This window comes from Mesoplodon densirostris, chromosome 3 (assembly GCF_025265405.1).
Source record: "Mesoplodon densirostris isolate mMesDen1 chromosome 3, mMesDen1 primary haplotype, whole genome shotgun sequence".
NCBI classification, from domain to species: Eukaryota; Metazoa; Chordata; class Mammalia; order Artiodactyla; family Ziphiidae; genus Mesoplodon; species Mesoplodon densirostris.
Genome location: NC_082663.1, coordinates 37033940 through 37057602, shown reverse-complemented (window position 1 = coordinate 37057602; position 23663 = coordinate 37033940). Strand labels below are relative to the sequence as shown.

General features: G+C 39.6%; 1 protein-coding gene across 2 annotated transcripts in view; it reads left to right on the top strand.

The window, feature by feature from the left end:
- The first annotated feature begins 2747 nt into the window (after positions 1 to 2747).
- The window catches only part of C3H5orf34 (chromosome 3 C5orf34 homolog), a 34442-nt gene continuing 13526 nt past the window's right edge, over positions 2748 to 23663 (top strand). Inside the window, exons 1-6 of one of the 2 annotated variants that reach the window (XM_060091677.1) lie at positions 2748 to 2948; positions 6865 to 7098; positions 7251 to 7340; positions 12462 to 13105; positions 15196 to 15297; positions 18622 to 18745. In XM_060091677.1, the coding sequence (XP_059947660.1) occupies positions 6904 to 7098; positions 7251 to 7340; positions 12462 to 13105; positions 15196 to 15297; positions 18622 to 18745 (1155 nt within the window). In that variant the 5' untranslated portion in view covers positions 2748 to 2948; positions 6865 to 6903. Of the gene's footprint in view, positions 3098 to 6864; positions 7099 to 7250; positions 7341 to 12461; positions 13106 to 15195; positions 15298 to 18621; positions 18746 to 23663 lie in introns of both variants that reach the window. The other variant, XM_060091676.1, reaches the window with a different exon arrangement.

The window sequence follows — 23663 nt, the reverse complement described above, 5'->3', positions numbered from 1 at the left end:
AGAAACAGCATCCAACCAGGAAGTGGTCTCTCTTCCCTTTGAGCTTCCTCAGAAGTCTTCAGCAGGAACCCAAACCTTACAACGATGTCGCCCTCCTCCCCCTGTGGAGAGCACCATTTGTGTTTCCTCTGAAGTGTGCTTCTTTGCTTACATGTCAAATGTTTTGTCAGACTACAGGCTTGAGCCTGGTGGTCTTTGGCTGACCAGACTTTAGCAGATGTAAATAATTTAAGGTCATGTATGCTACTGCTGTATTGTGTAAGCCTAGCAAAATGCCAGCCCTGGATGAACTGGACACTGCTGCTGCATCCAAGCGTCTGGAGGTCATGTTTCTGGTAGGTTTGTACTGCTATAAATTCATAGTCACCACCTTCATTTAGGCTGTCAGTGCTGCCTGTAATCATACTATTTCTTCATTCTCTTGTTTAATTCAAACCCTCTACTCTGCCTGCCCCTTTATTCCCTAAAGACTTGCTTCACTGGAAGAAAAAAAAAAAAGCCACCAGACAAATGTACACAAATGCATCTGCATGTACATCATTCCTCCTCTTCCTGTATAAGAAGTATCCCTCCACCTATTAAAAACCAGTTATTCAACATGTGCTTGGATCCCACACCCTCTCACTCTCATGAACTCTATTGTTACTTGGTCTGTAATTTTTTAAAAAATCTTTCTCCATCGGCCCTTTGCATGAGCTGTTGAACATGCCATTCCTCTCATCAAAAGAAATCTGGCCCTTACATTTCTCTCCAATTACAGTCCTATCTTTGCTTCCTAGTCAGACTTCTCAAGTGTTTTCCCATTTTTTTTCCATTTCCTTACCCATTTGCTCTTCAAACCCACTATAGCTTCTGCCACCACTATATACAACAGACCTCGTTAGTCAATAATGACGTCCATGTCATTAAGTTGAATAAACACTTCATTCTTTAGCTTGTTCTCTAGGCAAGACACCAAAATTCAATACACCCAGGCATCTAGAATACAATAGCTTGCTTTCTAGCTTTTGTGCTGTTTCTCAGTGTTTGGGGGGATTCTTTTCCCTTACCTAATCTGTAAGAACTGGTGTTCCTCAAAGCTCAGTCCTAAGCATTCTTTTCTCATGTCACAATATCCTTGGATTATTTCATCTTTTCCTGAAGCTTCAGTTAGCATCTATCAATCACCATTGACCTCCATATTTATTTCTAATCTCCTGATTCTAGACCTTTACTAACTTGTTTCCACTGGGACGTCTCACAAAATTTGTCATACTATTCCCTAAATTTACTCTTCTTACATTCCCCTCTCATTGATGGCACTGACACCTACTCACTTTCCCCAATCAGAAACCCCTGGAATTGTTTTTAACTCCTACTCTTAAATCATCCCCAAGACCAAAGAGTTGATCTCCTAAATATTTCTTGGAGCTATGCTCTCCATTCTCACTGTCCAGTCTTGAGTCTGAACTGCCGTCATCTCTCCTGTTGCTCTTTCAAAAGCCTTTTACTGGACTCCACACGTCTGTTCTCATATCCTACAGTCTACTCTATTCAGCAGTTCCAGAAATGTTTCTAAAGTACAAAAAGCACCACAAAACCCCTCTGTAGTAGACAGAATTTATATATAGGAGGTTCTTATACACTGGAGGGGGAAAAGGTGGGAGCTGGATAGGACCTAAGTTAGCACTGTGTAATAAAACTGATGTTACAGATCAGTGAAAACATGGCTGTCTGAGGATGCCCTTATTACACTTTACATAAGATTGAGGTCAATTTGCATATCAGACTTTTAAAAATGGAGATGAGTTTAAGGAGCTATATTTCAATCCCTTAGTGCTGCCACCTTTTGCTTAAAGCCCTTGTAATAGTTTACCACTGCTATTAAGATAAAGTCCATAATTCATAAATCTGTATACCTCTATAGCCCAATTTCAGGCTTCTCTCCCCTAAGAAGAGCCTCTCTCTTCTCTTGAATCATTCTTAAACCAAACTGGCTTTTTTTTTCAGCCCTTTTAAGGGGCCAGATCTTTCCTTTGGGCCTCAGAGCCTGAACACAAGGCTGTTACCTCTGCTTGAAACACTTTTCCCCTCTACTTGGCTAACACCTACCTAGCCTTTGGATTTCAGTGAAAATATTTCTTCAGTCTAGGTTAGGTCTGCCCACTATATACTCCCACAGACCTCTGTATTTTATCTTAGGAACACTTATCACAACTGTGATCAAATTATTGTCCAGTCGTTTCTTTCCAGTTAATCTCTAGACCCCATCCTCAACCCTGGGTCTCATTCACTGCTTTATCCTGAGCACGCCCAGCACATAAAAGCCTCTCCATAAATACTTGTTTTAATGGAAATAAATAAATATAGCAGACGCATCCACTTGCCATTGTAGAAAAAGATTTAAAAGGTGCAGAGAACTGTTGAAAGACATTTTCTGATACCAAACTAGGAAAAGAAGGTCTCTATCTTTGCCCAATTTTTTTTAACGGCTTTATTGACGTATAATTGCTTAGATTATTTAAATAAGCATTACTCCACTAAATTACACCTCTGTAGCTATCTCGGATAGACCATCAGAATGCGAGTCCCAACCACGTTTGAAACAACCAGGTCAGACCAGTTCCTTGTGGGGTACCGGAAGTAAAAACCGGAGAGGAGCGGACCAGCTTCCGGACTGGGAGCCCCCGCCTCCCCTACTTCCGGTCCCGCCCCCCATGCGAGCGGAGGGCGAGGTCAGGTCGGGACTTCCGGTCTTCATTTGTAAAGTGGGGCGGCTTTTCTAGGGTGCGGGAAAGTTTGAATCGCAGCTGTTTGCCTTCGCTTTCTCTCCGGGCTCAGAGCTGTCGCTGCTGCTGCCGCTGCTCCTCCGCTCCTCGGACTCGACGAAAGACCGCCAAATACTCTCCCTGTGGCCTTACTCTTCTCGGTTATGATTGTTTTCTTTCATCGCGAAACATAACTTGCTGGTAATTTGTTAAACTCAAGACAAATTCCTCGAGAAGCAGTCGTGGGCAGGCGCAGACGTTTCTACTCCGACCATTTTGGCAAATTAAAAGCACAAGGGCCGTTGATTGTCCTCATTAACACGACTTTTCAGCTCAGAACTGCTTGCTGTGTGAGTTTAAGACGTTGGTTGTTGTTTTGATGAGGCTTTTTCTGTAACTAGATAGCGTATTTTGAAAAATGAGGTTCCCGTTTATGTCAAGAACAAACTTGTGGCTTTTTGATCGTTAAATATACTCGGACGTAATGTGCTGGGTAGTGAAAACACAAACAGGAATAAGACAGTAGAGATGAGGCTGGAAATTTAGGTTGGAGCTGGATTATTTTTTTTATGATGCCAGGAACTTTAGACACTTCTACTGTTTCTTGTGTGTGCTCGATTGTTTAAATAATTTAAACAACAATTATACCCCAATAAGCTGTTAAAAAAAAAAAAAAGAAAACTTGGCTAAAGATAAAGACCTTTTTCCAATTGTTATCAGAAAATATGTTTTCCAACTGTGTATCTGCACTTGATTTTTTCAGAAATAGCAAGTTGATATCATACATATATATGATACGTATAGCTGCAATATAAATATATTTATTGCTATGAATATTTATTGCCGTTTAACAAGTATGTAGACAAGTGATGTAAAGCGGTTGGTATGGTCGGGTTGTGTAAAGTTACTTGTGAGGGCAGTACTGGAAATGGATTGGAGAGGGGAAAAATTGGAAAAAGTTCCCAGACAGTTTACAGGAATGGAGGGGAAAGTTGAGGCCTGAAATAGGAAAAGGAGGAGCCAGATTTATGGGAGAGACTGACAAAATCAACAGGACTTGTTACTTGGATGTAAAGGGAAACACTGAGAAATCAAATATTGCTAACATTGAGATGCCATTAACTCAAATTGCAAATTCAGGAGGAGCAAGAATTTTAAAATTCACTTATATATTCTTTTTTTTTTTTTTTTTTTTTTTTTGCGGTATGCGGGCCTCTCACTGTTGTGGCCTCCCCCGTTGCGGAGCACAGGCTCCGGACGCGCAGGCTCCGGACGCGCAGGCTCAGCGGCCATGGCTCACGGGCCCAGCCGCTCCGCGGCATATGGGATCCTCCCAGACCGGGGCACGAACCCGTATCCCCTGCATCGGCAGGCGGACTCTCAACCACTTGCGCCACCAGGGAGGCCCTATATATTCTTATATATTACTTATATATTTATCATTTCAAAAAATTTATTGCATCCTTATTATTGGCCAAGTATTGTTTTAGATGCTAGGGATAGAACTGTGAATAAGACAGATGAGGGCCCTGCTCTGATTGAGTTTATGTCCTAGTGGGAAAAGACTAAAAGCAAGTAAATAAATAGAATAGTTTTGATAGTAATAGATATTATGAAGAAAAACGATGAAATGGATAAAAAGTGATTGGGAGATGGTTGGGAACAACTTTAACTGGTCAAGTTAGGCCTTTGAGGAAGTTAGATATTTGTGCTGAGATATTAATGGTGCCAAAGAACCAGCCATGTGATGAGCCAGGGAAAGGACATGCTAGGCGGAAGGAACAGTGCAAAGGTTCTGACATGCAATACAGCTTCCTTAAAAAAACATTAAAAAGGCCAATGTAGCTAAGTTGTCCTGAACAAGGAGGAGAGGGTTAGGAGATGACAATGGAGAGGTAGAAGATGACATTGGAGAGATAGATGGGGGCAGGTTGTATGGCTTTTATAGGCTGTGGTTAAGAATTTGAGTTTTGGGCTTCCCTGGTGGTGCAGTGGTTAAGAATCCACCTGCCAATGCAGGGGACATGGGTTCGAGCCCTGGTTCGGGAAGATCCCACATGCCAAGGAGCAACTAAGCCCATGCACTGCAACTACTGAGCCTGTGCTCTAGAGCCCGTGAGCCGCAATTACTGAGCCGGTGTGCCACAACTGCTGAAGCCCGTGCTCCTAGAGCCTGTGCTCTGCAACAAGAGAAGCCACCGCAATGAGAAGCCTGCGCACCACAACGAAGAGTAACCCCCGCTCGCTGCAACTAGAGAAAGCCCGTGCACACCAAAGAAGACCCAGTGCAGCCAAAAATAAATAAATAAAATAAATTAATTTTTTAAAAAAAGAATTCGGGTTTTATCTAAGTGCAAATGTTGGGTTGTAAGTCAAGAAGGGTAAGATCTCATTTATTTTAAAAGGTCCCTCTAGCTACTGTTTGTAGACTGGCCTCCAGGGAGTTAAGAGTGAAAGTGAATTAGGGGGTATTACAGAAGTCTGCTTTTGGTGGGAGTGATTAAGTTCCATTTTAGTCATGTGGAGTTTGATGTATCTGTGGAACAGGGACATGAAGAGAGGTCCTGCAGGCAACTGGAAGCTCTGGAGAGAGGTCAGGTAGATTTGGAAGTTCTCTAGAGGAAGAAAATGATTAAAGTTGTGTGAATCTCCTCAGGAGAGATCATTTAATATTGGTTTAATATTTACTTATATGCTGACATATTCTGCAAAAGATTATAGGCTATATCATATGTAGCTAATTATATACATTGAAAAGGGGTACGATTTTTTTTAAAAAGCAAGGGCATAAAAGCAACATGAGTGTATCTAGTAAGAGGAGATGAAATGGGGACTAAATAAGGTCAGGTGCTGATGAATCCTTGATTTGAGAGAATGGTGAAGAAAAGGAATGATTAAACTAAAAAAAGCAATAGATATAGAGGGGGTGGTGGAGGAGGGACCATGGCGCACCCCCCACCCTTTTTTTTTTTTAAATAAAAGGCAGAGGAAAAGGAAGTTTGGTGCAAGGGAAGATAGACAACATTGTCACACGTTGACCAGTTTAGTAGAGTGAAGACTGAAGTCATTGGGTATAGGAAGATACTGGTGACCGTTGTGAAACAATTTCAGTAGAAAGGTGGAGGAGAAAGCTGGATTGCAATTCATTGAAGATTGTTGGGAGAGAAAGCTGACACTGAGTGGATACTATACCTGAGAAGTTTATTGGTAGGAAATAGAGGTAAACTGGGGAAAGTGGTATCTATGGAAAGTTTTTTTTTCTGACAGGTGAAACTTTATCACCTGAGTAACAGAAGGAGATGATGTCCTAGAAGGGGATGGAGTTAGTTTTAGAAAGAATCATAAAATTTACTGAGCTCCTACAAGGCAACATTCACACTACTGGCACTGTCATACATGTTGTCTCATTTAATCCCCACAACGATCCTGTTTCCCCCATTTTACAAATAAGGAAACAACCAACCCAGCCAACCTGTGGTTTATAGCTATGAGCTAGTGGACTTGGAACCCAGCCCTCCATTCCCCTTGCGTCATACCTATATGGAAAGCGTAAGTGAAAATACAGAGACATTTCAGAGGTAAAGAAGAGGAAATTGAATTCAATGAAATAAGGATGAATCTAAGACACTAGGTGGTTAATTAGCTTTCTGAGTCGTGACATGGATCTACTTCCTTAATGCCAGGCTAGGGGCAAGAATCCAGGTGTTCTTTTCCCTTAGGCCTAATAGTTACTTTTGGCCTGCCTTTTACATGTCCTACAAATGATTTGCTGTATTCTTTTTGAAAAGATGGAATTTGCTTGTTGTTTGAAATGAGATACTGAACATACAGTTTTCAGAAGTTAAACTTCAGAAATAAAGCTACTAAAATGATAAGAGCATTTATAACTTGGTGGGCCATCTCCCTCTCAGTTATCTTCCACAATGAAGTAGAGCCCTTGGGGTTAATGAAGGCATTCAGATCACATAAGCGTGTATAGCAAGATAATCACTTTTCATTCAACAAAAGTAAATGCAATGGCAATTTTGTGTTTTGCTTATGTTCATCCACTTATTTTGATAGAACTTTTGTACATGAAGAGAACTATTTGCTGCTACTGTATTTCTTATTTCCTCAGCCCTTGCCTTGGAAGGACATTTTAGCCATAGTCACAATAATGGCGGCTGAAGTGCAAATAGTACTTTATGAAGATGACTCAGTGCAAGTACAATATGTTGATGGTTCCAGATTGCAGCTTTCTCCCTGTGGCTCTGAATTTTTATTTGAAAAAGCACCTCCTATTTCAGCACATCCTTTACAACAACCAGAAAGAATTCGCCAAAGGACACACTTTGTTATTAGCACGTACCGAGTAAGTAAAGATGACACAAAAACTACTCTTTTTAATACTAAAATATTGTTCAGGTGGCCAGAATATGGAAAGTAGTTAGTATTCCAGATTACTGTCATTCTAAGTTGATTTTCAAATCATTTTTTAAAACTACTTTGTATTTCTTTTTGTAGGAGCAGCTACAGCGAGCCCTGGATTTCCGTAACTCCTTTGCTACTTGCCCTTTTTTATCTGAAAGCATCATACCTTCTGAAAGGAAAAAGGTAATATTTTTTAAACTTCATTTTTAAAACAAATATTTGAGGACAAGTAATTACAAACAGGTAGTTTAATATTTAGTCTTTTTCTTCATGACACTTTGAGCATAGACATGTTGCTATAGAACACATAGGCCTATATATTTCCACAGACTAGGGTGTTTTGATATTTTGTACATTGAGACACAGAAGTTATATAGTTTATCTCTCTGCCTTTTTTTTTCCCTTTAACATCTTTATTGGAGTATAATTGCTTTACAATGTTGTGTTAGTTTCTGCCGTATAACAAAGTGAATCAGCTATACATATACATATATCCCCATATCCCCTCCCTCTTGCGTCTCCCTACCACCCTCCCTATCCCACCCCTCTAGGTGGTCGTAAAGCACTGAGCTGATCTCCCTGTGCTATGCGGCTGCTTCCCAGTAGCTATCTGTTTTACGTTTGGTAGCGTATATATGTCCATGCCGCTCTCTCACTTCGTCCCAGCTTACCGTTCCCCCTCCCTGCATCCTCAAGTCCATTCTCTATGTCTGCGTCTTTATTCCTGTCCTGCCCTAGGTTCTTCAGAACCATTTATATGTGTTAGCATATATATGTGTTAGATTCTATATATATTCCATATATATGTGTTAGCATATGGTATTTATTTTTCTCTTTCTGACTTCACTCTATATGACCGACTCTAGGTCCATCCACCCCACTACAGACAACTCAATTTTGTTTCTTTTTATGGCTGAGTAATATTCCATTGTATATATGTACCACATCTTCTTTATCCATTCGTCTGTCAATGGACACTTAGGTTGCTTCCATGTCCTGGCTATTGTAAATAGTGCTGCCATGAACCTTGGGGTACATGACTCTTTTTTTAAATTAATTAATTTATTTAATTTATTTTATTTTTGGCTGCATTGGGTCTTCGTTGCTGCGTGTGGACTTTCTCTAGTTGTGGCAAGTGGGGGCTACTCGTTGTTGCGGTGTGCAGGCTTCTCATTGCAGTGGCTTCTCTTGTTGTGGAGCACGGGCTCTAGGTGCATGGGCTTCAGTAGTTGTGGCATGCAGGCTCAGTAGTTGTGGCTCACGGGCTCTAGAGCACAGGCTCAGTAGTTATGGCACACGGGCTTAGTTGCTCCACGGCATGTGGGATCTTCCTGGACCAGGGCTTGAACCCGTGTCCCCTGTGTTGGCAGGCGGATTCTTAACCACTGCGCCACCAGGGAAGCCCACATGACTCTTTTTGAATTATGGTTTTCTCAGGGTATATGCCCAGTAGTGGGATTGCTGGGTCATATGGTAGTTGTATTTTTAGTTTTTTAAGGAACCTCCATACTGTTCTCCATAGTGGCTGTATCAATTTACATTCCCACCAACGGTGCAAGAGGGTTCCCTTTTCTCCACACCGTCTCCAGCATTTATTGTTTGTAGATTTTTTGATGACTCTCTGCCTTTTTTTTTGTAGAAGAGGATTATACTCAGAACTTTACAGATTGGTGACTTTTTGATTCTCAGAGGTGTCAAAATTAACAAATTTGTGGCCGTTTTAAGTAGCTTATGTGTAGTTATTTGTTAATGTGTAGTAAAGATGTGTAATTACTTACGGGTATACACATTTTATTCTTTCATTCTATTTTGAACTTTTAGAAGTAATAATAACCATCATTTCTTGAGGGTTTACTATGTGCCAAGAACTAGGAATAGTATTAAAAATATTTAATAACACCAGTATGGCATGGGTACCTGTTGATCAAAGTGGATGTCCAAACAATCAAAACCAGGTGTATTGGCTACCTGCCAAACCCCTTTTTACAGGTGAGGGAACTAAATCTCAGAGAGTTTACCTAATATGTCCATGAAAATTTTCTAAGTGGAAAAGTCAGGATCTGAACCCAGTCTATCTGACTCTGAAGACTGTGTCTCTTAAGTACTTTCTGCTACAGTCATGATGCTTGCCTGCTTACTGAGTAATTTTCTGTTGTATTGTCTCATGGCAAAGGAGTCAAGAAAAATTGTAAGCTAATAACTTAGTTTACAAGGCCGTTTTTTTCCATTGTATCTTTTTTTTTTTTTTTTCCCGTCTGCATTGGGTCTTTGTTGCTGCACGCGGGCTTTCTCTAGTTGCGGTGAGCGGGGGCTACTGTTTGTTGCGGTGCACAGGCTTCTCATTGCGGTGGCTTCTCTTGTTGGGGAGCACGGGCTCTAGGCGCATGGGCTTCAGTAGTTGCGGCATGTGGCCTCAGTATTTGCAGTGCATGGGCTCTAGGGCATGCGGGCTTCAGTAGTTGTGGCGCGCAGTAGTTGTGGCGCACGGGCTTCAGTAGTTGTTGCACACAGGCTCTACAGCGCAGGCTCAATAGTTGTGGCGCACAGGCTTAGTTGCTCCACGGCATTTGGGATATTCCCGGACCAGGGATCAAACCTGTGTCCCCTGTATTGGCAGGTGGATTCTTAACCACTGAGCCACCAAGGAAGTCCATCCACTGTATCTTTTGAGTGGTTACGTAGTATTCATTGAAACTACGTAACTCACTGCTGATGCTGCAGTAGGATCATTAGGTTGTCTAATTCTAGAAAAAAGAATTGTCTGAACCATCCTTATAAAGCAGCTTTGCCATCAATGAATACTGCCCTTAACTTTTTTATAATTTTTTTAATTGAAGTATAGTTGATTTACAATGTCATGCCAATCTGCTGTACAGCAAAGTGACTCAGTTATACACATATAGACATTCTTTTTTTTTTTTTTTTTTTTTTTTTGCGGTACGTGGGCCTCTCGCTGTTGTGGCCTCTCCCATTGCAGAGCACAGGCTCCGAACGTGCAGGCTCAGCGGCCATGACTCACGGGCCCAGCCACTCCGCGGCATGTGGGATCTTCCCGGACTGGGGCACGAACCCTTGTCCCCTGCATTGGCAGGCGGACTCTGAACCACTGCGCCACCAGGGAAGCCCGACATTCTTTTTTTTTAATATTCTTTTCCATTACGGTTTATCCCAGGAGATTGGATATAGTTCCCTGTGCTATACAGTAGACCTTGTTTATCCATTCTAAATGCAATAGTTTGCATCTACCAACCCCAAATTCCCAGTCCATCCCTCTCCCTTCCCCCGCCACCCCCTTGGCAACCACAAGTCTGATCTCTATGTCTGTGAGTCTGTTTCTGTTTTGTAGATAGGTTCATTTGTGCCACATTTTGTTTACTTATATTTATTTATTTATTTGTTTTATTTTTGGCTGCGTTGGGTCTTCATTGCTGCATACGGGCTTTCTCTAGTTGCAGTTAGCAGGGGCTACTCTTCGTTGTGGTGCGTGGGCGTCTCATTGTGGTGGCTTCTCTTGTTGCGGAGCACGGGCCCTAGGCATGCGGGCTTCAGTAGTTGTGGCATACGGGCTTAGTTGCTCCGTGGCATGTGGGATCTTTCCAGACCAGGGCTCGAACCCGTGTCCCCTGCGTTGGCAGGTGGATTCTTAACCACTGCGCCACCTGGGAAGCCCTGTGCCACATTTTAGATTCCACATATATGTGATATCATATGGTATTTGTCTTGCCCTTTCTGACTTACTTCACTTAGTACAGTAATCTCTAGTTGTATCCATGTTGCTGCAAATGGTATGAATACTTCCCTTAATTTTAGCACACTAATATCTGTACACATAGATAGCACTGTAAATTTACGAGGCTTTCTTGACAGTAGTTTTCGTAAATCTAAGGTTTTATATAAATGGAAGGTGAAATGTGTAGTTTGGCAAGCTTAACTGATTAAAAGACTGTTATGTGACACTTGCCGTTTTTATCTTATGTGAAAAGATGCAACAGGCACTGTTACCTATTATGAATCTGTTTGCTGTTGGTCCAGATGAGTTTACCTTTGAGTAATTCGATTTTTTTTTTTTTTTATGGCTGTGTTGGGTCTTCGTTTCTGTGCGAGGGCTTTCTCTAGTTGTGGCAAGTGGGGGCCACTCCTCATCGCGGTGCGCGGGCCTCTCACTATCGCGGCCTCTCTTGTTGTGGAGCACAGGCTCCAGAGGCGCAGGCTCAGTAAATGTTGCTCACGGGGCCAGCTGCTCCGTGGCATGTGGGATCTTCCCAGACCAGGGCTCGAACCCGTGTGTCCTGCATTGGCAGGCGGACTCTCAACCACTGCGCCACCAGGGAAGCTCCAGTAATTCGATTTTTAAAAAAATATTACCCTTTAAGGGCTTCCCTGGTGGTGCAGTGGTTGGGAGTCCGCCTACCGATGCAGGGGATGCGGGTTCATGCCCAGGTCTGGGAAGATCCCAAATGCCGCGGAGCGGCTGGGCCCGTGAGCCATGGCCGCTGAGCCTGCGCGTCCGGAGCCTGTGCTCCGCAACGGGAGAGGCCACAGCAGTGAGAGGCCCGCGTACCGCAAAAACAAACAAACAAAAACAAACAAACAAACAAAAATTACCCTTTAAGGCACCCGGAATTTATTTTAGTGTGTGCTGTACCTGGTGCTATGTAGGAAGAGTACCTTATACATGTTATCCTATTTAGTCCATGTGATAATCCTTTGAGATAGTATTTCCCAAATGCTGTTCAATAATTTCTGTACCATTTATTAAATATGTAATTCTCCCTTTCCCCCCTTGTTTTGAAAAACTTATGTTATCATATGTAACATTTTGAGATACGGTTGAGTCTGTTTCTATGTTCTCTAAATTGTTCTGTCAGTGATTTTTATGCTGGTTCCATACCATTTAGGTTATGATTGCTTTTCATACAGTAGTGCTGGTGTTCCCTCATTTATATTTTTCAGAATAGACTTCTGGGGAGGGGCTGCAAATCTATTTATCTCTGATTCATTGTACACTTTAAATCAAAATACGTTTAACATTAAATATAACCAAGATGATTTTCCTTTTTCTTCTTTTCTGTCCTTTTTGTCAGAGAGTGTGTGTGTGTGTTTTATGTCTACTTTTCTAAGAAATAATCTTAACAGTATCAAGTGTTCTCTGGAAAACCATATATAGGCTGACATTTTTCATTCTTTCTAGGTAGTAGAACACACAACTTTAAGAGCTTTCTTAAGTAATATGTAAGTATCAAATGTATGGAAAAATTGGACTGTTAACAGAAAATACCATCCCTTTTTCTCCCCTCAACTCAGCATATATTCACTGACATCTCAGAAGTCAGATGGCCCGGTCTTGATACTGATGATGGCATGATATGTATGCAGAGTGGCACCGTGAAGATATCATCTTTAGATGGTCACGCATACCTTTGCCTGCCCAAATCTCAGCATGAATTTACAGTACATTTTTTGTGTAAAGTAAGCCAGAAGCCAGACTCATCTATAGTACTGTCAGAAAAAATTAATAAAGCCAAAAAGGACAAACTAGTTGAAAAAGCTGGCAAAATCTGTACATATGGAAGTTTATCAGGACAGAGACTGAAGAATAAAGAAAATGACCTTTATTATCAGATCACGAAACCCAAAGAACCTTTAGAGAAGAGTTATGTAAATGGAACTGAAGTGAGGGAGGCGCTGTCTTCACCTGGGACAAAAGACACATGTGTATACACGTGGGTAAAGCAGTGCTGGTCTGTGGCCTCCTGTCCAGAGCAATGGGAATATCCTTTGTCTTTAGCACTTCGTTTTCATAATAAAATCAGCAATATATCTGGAACTGATGCAGATATCACCCAGAAGAGAATTTTAACTTCTGACGTTTCTGAGGAAAGAGGAAAAGAAGTTTCTGTTCTTCCCAGGGCCCTGTTACTAAGCTGTCCTGTCCCACACCTGCACAGGTAATGGAAGAATGACTTATTTGTCCTAATGCTTTTGTCAGAACCAGACCTTACCTAAGGATCATTTTTCTTTCTGAATCATCTGATACCATGCATAAGGAAAGTTCAGTTGATCTAAAACTTTGCTTGTAACGGATAGTAAATAATGTCCCCAGCTAATGTGTTGCTTATATTTCTTACTTTACATCCATGCATTGGATGTTGGTGGAAGGCTGACTACACTAGGTACTTTGTTAAGCATGGAGACTGTAGAGATGATTAAGAGTCCCTGCTTTCTAGGAGCTTAGAGTCTAGTAAGGGTCACTATCACTGAAAAGATTGTTAAAGTGTGGTAAGTGACGGCACAGAGCTCTGTGGGAGCGAGCCCTGGGAAGCATCCGCTGCTGCTTAGTGGAACCTGTTAGCTCTTTTGCTGGAGCATGGACCTGACAAGTGTGTGATCATGGGTTCTTTCTTTCATACATAGCCTCAGAGGACACCCTTGTCTTTGGTTAACTGACTTTAAATATGTCCATCTTCAACAGGGATAGACATGGAGAGGCTTCTGGATGGCTAGGTACAAACCTTTTACCTTCACTAAGAAATGAATAGCCTAATGGTTATAGATTTGTAACATGAACTCTGTATAAGTAGTGTAGTAATAATGATAATAGCTAACACAGAGCACTTACTTTGTGCCAGGCATGGTTATACTTTACCTATTTTGTCCTCATAGTAACCCCATGAGGCAAGTACTATTATCAGCCCCATTTTGTAGAGGAACTTGAGACACAGAAATGTTAAGTAACCCAAGCACAGTCTCACACCTAGTGCTTGTAGAATTGGGATATGATCCCAGGTAGTCTGAGTACATATTTGTTATTGGAAACAAAAAATGGGAATGATTTTTAGCCTTGTCATGATTATGTAGTTAGAATTGGGAATTCCAGTATTATAAAGTACACATCAAAAGAGATTTATGCTTCTAAATTAACAGTTTTTCAATAACTGGCCACTGGCCTTGATTGAAATCCATTATCCTCAGGCATGGCTTAACAGGCCTTCCGTTACATGATCTCTTCGTGGGTCTGTAATCCTCACCACTCTTGCCCTTGCTTTCTCTACTCTTGCTAAACTGGACTTCTTGCGGTCCATAGAATTCTCGCCCAAGCTTTCTTTTACCACGGCACCTACTCTTTCCATGCCAGGAACACTCCCTTTATCTCTCTCAGCTCGCTAACTTATGCTCATTTCCAGGTCTTAGCATAAATAAGCCTTTCTTCCTTAGGGTCATTATTCTGAAGTCCCTAGATTAGATTAGGCTCTATACAATCCCATAGCATACAGTAATTCTCTTTCCTTTATGTTCAGTATCTACTACTTTATGTCCCTGCTAGATAGAATCACCATTGAGGGCAGGGACCATGTCTGCTTTCTTGGGTGTCATATCCATAGTGTGTATTGCACAGTGCCTGGCTCACCATAGATATTTCAGTAAATATTTATTGTTTGAATCCTAAATTTTAAAGGTTAGTGAAACTTAATTTATGTATTTATGCTGAGATTCAATAATGAGATTATTAGAAATACTAAGAAAAATACATGGAAAAATAAGATTACAGTTGACTCTTGTACAACACGGATTTGAACTGTGTGGGTCCACTTATACGCAGGGTTTTTTCAATAAATATAGTGCTTGTATTTTTATTTTTCAGATGTTTAAATGAACTAAGTATGGGGGGAAAGTTTGTGTTCGATTAGAGATCACAATTTGGGGAATCAACAGAACTAGGGTTTGAGTCCTGATTTTATCCAAACTGTTTCAGCTTCCTGCCCTTGGGTGAGTCATTTATAAACTCCTTTGTTTTTGAGGCAGAGATAACAGTACTCGGTTTTCTACTGCACTGGGGTTAGTGCCCCCAACCCCCATGTTGTTCAAGGGTCAACTGTAGTTTTAAATTTCATTAATGCACTTGCATATTAATTTTTACTTTTCTTTGATCTAATGACTTCGAGAAATAAATCTTACTACAGTAGCACTGTTCTGTTCACTTCTAAAGGTAATTATGTTAGGCAACCAGAATTAATAGCTTGTATTTTGTCCTTCACAGGTGGAATTTTTGTGATTCACTTTCACAGAGACAGTTTGGTGAAGAAGAATATTCCTATCCTGAACTAGTGAAAGTGGTTTGGTACAAGGGTATTACCTATAGGTAAGGCACTTGTGTTGCATTCGGAGCTATTTAGCAATGTCACAGAGGGTATAGGACTAGCCTTGTGGATAGACTCCCCCGTGAGTACAGTTTTGCCTGGGGCCACCATTCTCCTGTGTTTGTCCCTGAGTTTTACAGATCTCTATGTGTACTAATAAAATTTAATTTAAATTAAATTTAATTAAAACTGAATAAAATTTAATTAATAATTTTATTAGTCCACATAGATGTCTTGTGACTAATTCACATTAACCGTATTCACAAGATTTTTGTGACAACTCCAAAGCCAATGAGGGATTAGTTTTGCTTGTGAATGAAGTGTTTTGCCAGTTATTTAGGATACCCCTTCCAAGCAATAGGGGATCTAGTCATCTGAATTAGTCACATCAGAAGGATGCCTGTTGATCATGGAATCAGAGGAGAAGTTAGCTAGCCTAGGAGAGATTTCAGCCACCATTCATGCCACAAATATTCACTGAATGTCTCCTCTGTGTCTGAACTATTCTAGTGAATTATCCCTATTCTACCACAAAGTACACCTCTCTAGTGACTAGTGTTTACTTTTATTTTAAAAAATGTTTTGTTGAAGTATAGTTGATTTACAATGTTGTATTAGGTTCAGGTGTACAGCAAAGTGATTCAGTTATACATATATATGTATGTGTGTGTGTATGTATATACATATATTCTTTTTCAGATTCTTTTCCCTTATAGATTATTACACAATATTGAGTATAGTTCTCTGTGCTACAGTAGGTCCCTGTTGGTTATCTATTTTATATATAGTAGTGTGTATATGTTAATCCCAAACTCCCAATTTATCCCTCCTCCCCTTTCCCCTTTGGTAACCACAAGTTTGTTTTCTATGTCTGTGGGTCTATTTCCGTTTTACAAATAAGTTCATTTGTTTTGTTTTGTTTTGTTTTTTAAGATTCCACATGTAAGTGATATCATACAATACTTGTCTTTCTCTGTCTGGCTTACTTCACTTAGTATGATAATCTCTGGGTCCATCCATGTTGCTGCAAATGGCATTATTTCATTCTTTTTTAAGGCCAAGTGGTATTCCATTGTATATTATACCACATCTTCTTTATCCATTCATCTGTCAATGGACATTTAGGTTGCTTCTGTGTCTTGGCTATTGTAAATAGTGCTGCTATGAACATTGGGGTGCATGTATCTTTTCGAATTAGAGATTTCATCTTTTCTGGATATGTACCCAGGAGTGGGACTGCTGGATCATATGATAACTCTATTTTTAGTTTTTTAAGGAACCTCCATACTCTTCTCCATAGTGGCTACACCAATTTACATTCCCACCAACAATGTGGGAGGGTTCCCTTTTCTCCACATCCTCACCAACATTTGTTATTTGTGATCTTCTTGATGATGGCCATTCTGACTGGTGTGAGGTGATACCTCATTGTAGTTTTGATTTGCATTTCTCTAATAATTAGCAACGTTGAGCAGTTTTTCATGTTCCTGTTGGCCATCTGTATGTCTTCTTTGGAGAAATGTCTATTTAGATCTTCTGCCCAATTTTTAATTGGGTTGTTTGTTTTTTTGATATTGAGCTGTATGAGCTGTTTATATATTTTGGAAATTAATCCCTGGTCAGTAGCATCATTTGCAGATATATTCTACCGGTCCATAGGTTGCCTTTTCGTTTTGTTTATGGTTTCCTTTGCTGTGCAAAAGCTTTTAAGTTTAATTAGGTTTAGAGAAACTTAGAGAAATTAAAGAAACAATTCCACTTACCATCACATCAAAAAGAATGAAATACCTAGGAATAAACCTACCTAAGGAGACAAAAGACCTGTACTCTGAAAACTGTAAGACACTGATGAAAGAAATTGAAGACGACACAAACAGGTGGAAAGATATACCGTGTTCTTAGATTGGAAACATCGACATTGTTAAAATGACTATACTACCCAAGGCAATCTACAGATTCATTGCAATCCCTATCAAATTACCAATGGCATTTTTCATAGAACTTGAACAAAAAAATCTTAAAATTTGTATGGAGACACAAAAGACCCCAAATAGCCAAAGTAATCTTGAGAAAGAAAAATGGAGCTGGAAGAATCAGGCTCCCTGACTTCAGACTATACTACAAAGCTACAGTAATCAGAGTAGTATGGTACTGGCACAAAAACAGACATATAGATCAATGGAATAGGATAGAAAGTGCAGAAATAAATCCACGCACCTCTGGTCAATTAATCTATGACAAAGGAGGCAAGACTATACAATGGAGAAAAAACAGTCTCTTCAATAAGTGGTGCTGGGAAGACTGGAGAGCTACATGTAAAAGAATGAAATTAGAACATTCTCTAACACTATATACAAAAATAAACTCAAAATGGATTAAAGACTTAAATGTAATACTGGGAACCATAAAACTCCTAGAGGAAAATATGGGCAGAACACTCCAAAGAGTGTTCAAAAGATAAGTTGCAGCAATATTTTTTTGGATCTGTCTCCTAGAGTAATGGAAATAAAAACAAAAATAGACAAATGAGACCTAAACCCACCCCCTTCTGACGATATGTTCTTCACATACGTTTCGATAAAATTGACTTGGCTTAAGTTTTTATAAATTATATACCCAATACCTTGACTGTACCTGGCTGCTCCAGGTACAGTCACCTTCTCTTAGGGGTGGCTCCTCTTACAAATGGCTAACCTCATCCATCAGGTATTGATTCTACTAGTTTCATTTTTACAGAATAATATTATTTTTAGGTTCTGGAGTTGTCATATTTAACTCCTATGCAGTGGGCATTGCTTTGATGACTATAATGTACCAGCCACTGTGAGTGGCAGTGGGATACCAGGATGATAAGACAAGATGCCTGACTTCTAGATGTTGAGCTTAGTTGAAATAGATACATTAACCAATTCTGGGTGTTCTGTTTATTTTTTGCAAAAAAATTAATTTAGCTGGTTGATGTGCAGAGTATGAAATTATCCATTTTTTTAGATAGGCAAAAAAAACCCTCATACTACCTTTTTTTTTTTTTTTTTTTTTTCCTTTTTGCGGTATGCGGGCCTCTCACTGTCGTGGCCTCTCCCGTTGCGGAGCACAGGCTCCGGATGCGCAGGCCCAGCGGCCATGGCTCACGGGCCCAGCCGCTCCGCGGCATATGGGATCCTCCCAGATCGGGGCACGAACCCGTATCCCCTGCATCGGCAGGCGGACTCTCAACCACTGCGCCACCAGGGAGGCCCTACCTTTTTTTTTAATATGATTGCCATCATCTATATGTTAATCTCAATGAGAAAAATATTTTTTTAATGATTATTTCTTTTCCTTAGACTTACCCACAAAAATATGAACTCAATAGAGGTTTATCCTGGAGATGGATCTGTTTTCAAATCAGAAGGAGCTTATTTGGGAAACTATTTTACATATTATTCCATTCAAGAAGGATCAGAAGAGGTAAGTTGACAACGAGGTCTCAGCTCAAGAAGATTTTTAGTACATAGCTGTTTCTAAATAATTCTGAATATATATATATATATATATATATATATATATATATATATATATATATATATGGGAAATTTGATCTTTTATAAAATTTCTTGCTACTACTTCTTAGTCTAGAGAATTAATATAATCTTACTGCCAGCATTGGCACAGTAATTACTAACTGCCTTATTTTTGCTGTATTCTCATCCAGTATTCTGTCATCCATTTGCCTAAGCAGTTTGTGTTTAAATCAGAAGTTAAATTTCTTCTGTCATAGAATTTATCAATAGGAAACACTGAAATCAGCAATATTATTTTGAATCAGTATACTTCTTTGAATTAATATTTGCATATTACAAAGCACATTCTTTTCTCTCTACATACAATTGCTTGCATATTTAAAACACCTCTTAACTCCTAAATCTTCATATACAATTAGAACACTGAACAGGATCGTTCTGTTGTTGAAAACAGTGAAACATAACATGATCTATTTAATATATCAGACCAAAATGTAATCATGTGGAAATTTTGTTAATAGTCTAAATTTGCTTGTTCCCAGTCTGATACTTGAAATCCACCCTTTTATAGGGATTACTATAGTATCACACAGCTTTGCTTTGCAGGATGGAACATAATACGTTTTTTTTCTCTATTACAGAGTATTTGAGTGATAAGATTATCAGGGTTGCTAGGAAGGAGACTTAAAACTAGAGCAGTTTTTTTTTAACTAGGGAAAATTTCAAACATATGCAAAAGCAGAAAGACTAGCGTAACAGACCTTCATGTACCCATTACCCAGCTTGTTCCATCTATACTTCCCACTGCCCCCTCCACTCCCTATTTATTTTTAAGTAAGTCCCAAGTATCATTTTATTCATAAATATTTTAGTATATATTAGAGCAGATTCCCTGCTGAAGTCTATTTGTAGGAAAGTATTTATTCAATAAATATTAATTGAACATTCGTAGGCAGGCACTCTGCTAAGCACTGGGTAAAGATGAAGCGTTCTTGCAGTCAAGAGTTCACAGTCTAGTAGTCAGTCAGGCAGGCAAACAGGCAAATGAGATGAAAGCATGACCAGTAGTGTGTGTGTGTGTGTGTGTGTGTGTGTGTGCGTGCACACACATGTGTAGTGCATGAGATGATTCAGTAAACAGGCAAATAGAGTGGGTATGCATATACATCCACACTACTGACTGCTATGTATCGAGAGTTCAAAAAACTATAAGGCAAATACAGAACATCTTCCTGGAGCTTCAGTTTTACTCAAAGGTGTCATCGGGAGGGGGTGATAATTTTTATACTGAAGCAAACATATCACATGTGCTTTGGAGATAAAACAAAACTTCCAGACAAGTTAGTTGTGCCTTTGTGGTGGACTGCTTTGGGCCTTACACACTCAGACCCCAGTGAGCAACACATTCATTCTCCTCTGTCTACTTGAGTGAAAAGATTTAGAAACAATTGGCTTTCTTTTGGGAGTAAAATTGTTTGCTCCTTACTTTAACCCATATTCCAAAATAAATTCCAGGTGGATTAAAGGGCTAAATGTAAGAAACCAAACTTTATATGTATTAAAAGAAAATAGAAGGACAGTGTTTATAGTGTTGTGATAGGGAAGGCCTTCTTAAGTACAATACAAAAAACCAGAAGGCATAAAGAAAAGTTTGATCAGCTTGAAATTTTTAAATGTATGTTAAAGTTTAAATATTTAACTTCTGTTAAATTAGATAAAGTAAAAAAGACAAAGGCCTGGAAGAAAATATTGTACACTATAAATCATTAATAAAAAGACCAAAAAAAAAAAACCTAATAGAAAAATGAGCAAAAGATAAGAATGATTATGCCATGTAACCCATAGTATTTGAAAACATGTTCAACTTTACTACTTGCATCAAAGAAATGCAGATTAAAATAACAATGATATAATATTTTTCACTCATCAAATTGTCAAAAGGTTGATAATATCTACTGCCAGCAAGTGTATGGGGAAAAGGGGTGCTTTCATAGTGTTGATTGGAGTGTAAATTGATTCATGAAGGCCAACTTGATAATATCAAGTAAAATTGGCTAGAAATTCTGCTTCTAAGGTATCTATCCTAGAAAAATATGAGCACACATATACAAAGAAGCATGGCCAAGGATGTGGACTGTGGTCTTGTTTGTAGTAGCGAAAAACTGGAAGCAATCTAAATGTTCATCAGTAGAAAATGGTGAAATAAGCTGTGGTGATCGGGTCGTGGGAATGTTAGAAGCAGTTTAAAAGAATGAGGAAGATGTAGACGCATAGAAAGACAGATACTGAAAGATCTCCAAAATGCTGTTGAGTGAAAAAAAAGTTGCATGAGAAGATGTACAGTGATATCTTCTGTGTAAAGAACAAAAAACAAACCCCAAACCCAATTATATCACTGTATATAATACATGTGTAAATGCACAGGGAACGATCTGGGCAGATAAAAACTAAACTGAAGTGGTTACTTTTGGGGAGGAATCTGGGATTTTGTGAGGGAGGAAGAGTTGGGAGGGACTGAAATCTTATATTTTTGAACTCTTACCCCCCCAAAAAAAGTAGTAATGTATCATTGCTTGTATAATTAAAAATTTAAAGAGGAAAGATTGACAGGGACTGACAGTGTAAGTGCTTCCATAGAGATAAACACTTGGTGCTTTGGGTCCACATAAGGAAGGGTACCTGACCCTGTTTGGGAGGCTCCAGGAAAGCCTTCTGGAGAAAGACATGGCAGGAGGAGTTATGCAAGAGAGGGTTGGATGTTAGAGGAGCATATAGCTAAGGGAACACTGTTCTTGCTCAACTCTTTGCATGGCTGGCCTTTTGTCATTAGCATTTCTATTTAAATGTCACCTCCTCAAGGAAGCTTTTCCTGACTATCCAGATTAAAGAAGCTACCCATGACACTCCCTATCAAGGTACCCTCCTCTTTTTTTCTTCTTGGCATTTAGTACTTTGTGACATTTTCATATTGATCAATGTTTGTTTACTAACTAACCCACCTAGAGGTAAGCCTTGTCTTGTTCAACACACTATTTTGCTAGTGCATAGAACAGTAGATAAATGTCATCTAACTGGAGGCAAGAGTCTGGGGCCAGTATGGAATGTTGAAGGAAATGAAAATGCTGTGGTAGGCTGTAGTAGACTAAAACAGAGGTAGAATGGTGGGGGAAATGTCCACAGAAGAGATTAGACCAAGTTGAGCCAGTTCATTAATGGAGCATGAGAAACCCTATTGCTTTTGGAGAGCCACTGCAGGATTTAAGTAGGGAAGTGACATCATATTTTTGTTAGGTCGTTTCAGAGGAAGATGAACTGAGATGGGGAAGCAGTGGCACTTCAAGCTGTAGAACCAGTTAGAAGACATGGATAGTAGTGCAGAGAAGGAAGTATGAGGGCCAGGCAGTGGTAATGAGAATGGAAAGATAAGAATGGACCCAAGAAATATTAAGGAGACAGAGCTAATGACTGAACGGGATAGTGGGGATGAGGAAGGAGTTGAAAATGATGCCAAGTTATGGAATTCATCAGTGAGTGGTGGTACCAGGCACTGGATTAAACCAAAAATTTTTTAAACCTAAACTGTATTGATGATGGCATTTTTTTAACTTACCAAGAGATTTCCAGAAAAGATTTAAATTCTATTATAGTTCAGTCCCATCTGCCTGATAGTAATTGAAAGAAACTCTTAATTGTAAGATGCATCTTTATTTCAGAGAGGTTAAATTGTGAAAAATAAGCATTTTAGAATTGATGAAATTAGGCAGTGGAAAAAGACAAGAACCTTCGAGGGACTCAGTATCCAATAGAGGAAGACATAAATAATTAAGGTGCGATATTTTGAGTGCCTACCATGTGACTTAGCCCACTGTGCTAATAAATGCTGAGGATACAGAGGTCAGCAAAACAGATTCAGCCCCTACCTTCACGAAGCTCCATTCTAGCAGAGAAGACCAACATTAAGTATAAAACATTAAATTGAAATTGTAATGGAAACCAAGAAGCAGGAATAGAGGTTTTCTGTGCTTGTAGACATAACTAGGGGATTTCACCTAGCGTATGGGACCTCCTTAATGACTTCCCTGATGCTGAAGGAAAAGTAGGAGTTAGTCAGACAAAGGGAGGTGATGGAGGGAGGGAGCTGAGTTCTAGGAAGAGGGAATAACATGTAATGATTGACATACCAGAGGTAAATATGAAGTAGGAGAGAGGGGAAAAAAATGCAGATTTTGAAGGGAAGGTAATTTCATTTTGACATGTTGAAGTTGAAATGTCTTTGTGATATCCGGTAGAGATTTAGATATTCAAGTCTACAGTCCAGGATAAAAGAGGAGAGACTATTTTTTCAGTACCATACTATAGACTAAATTCTGTCCCAACTGCTTTATATATGTATTATTTCATTAATCCTCGGGACAATCTGGATGGTAGGTAGTATCCCCATTTCATAGGTTGTAGGCACTGAAACTTAACACAAGTTTGTATAACCTGCCCATCATTATAGTAGTGAAAGGCACACCTGTGATTTGAATCCAGCTCCGACTTTGAAGCTTATTTTCTCTCACTGATGGTAGAGTATGGGCAACACTCTCTTGTGGTTCAATTCAGACCTCTACTACTACTTAGCCCTCAAGCTTCAGCTTCCTTATCTAAAAAATAGACATTAATAGCTCATATCTCTCAGGATTATTTTGAGGAGTAAATGAGATAATCCTTTGTAAACTACATAGCATAGCACCTAGCACATAGTATCATCTGTTTAATAAATGTTAGTTGTTGCTGTTTTGATATTTATTATGAACACAGTTTTGGACCCTCCTGGGATTACCCAGGAAGAAACCAGGAAATAAGAAGAGAAGGCTGGAGAC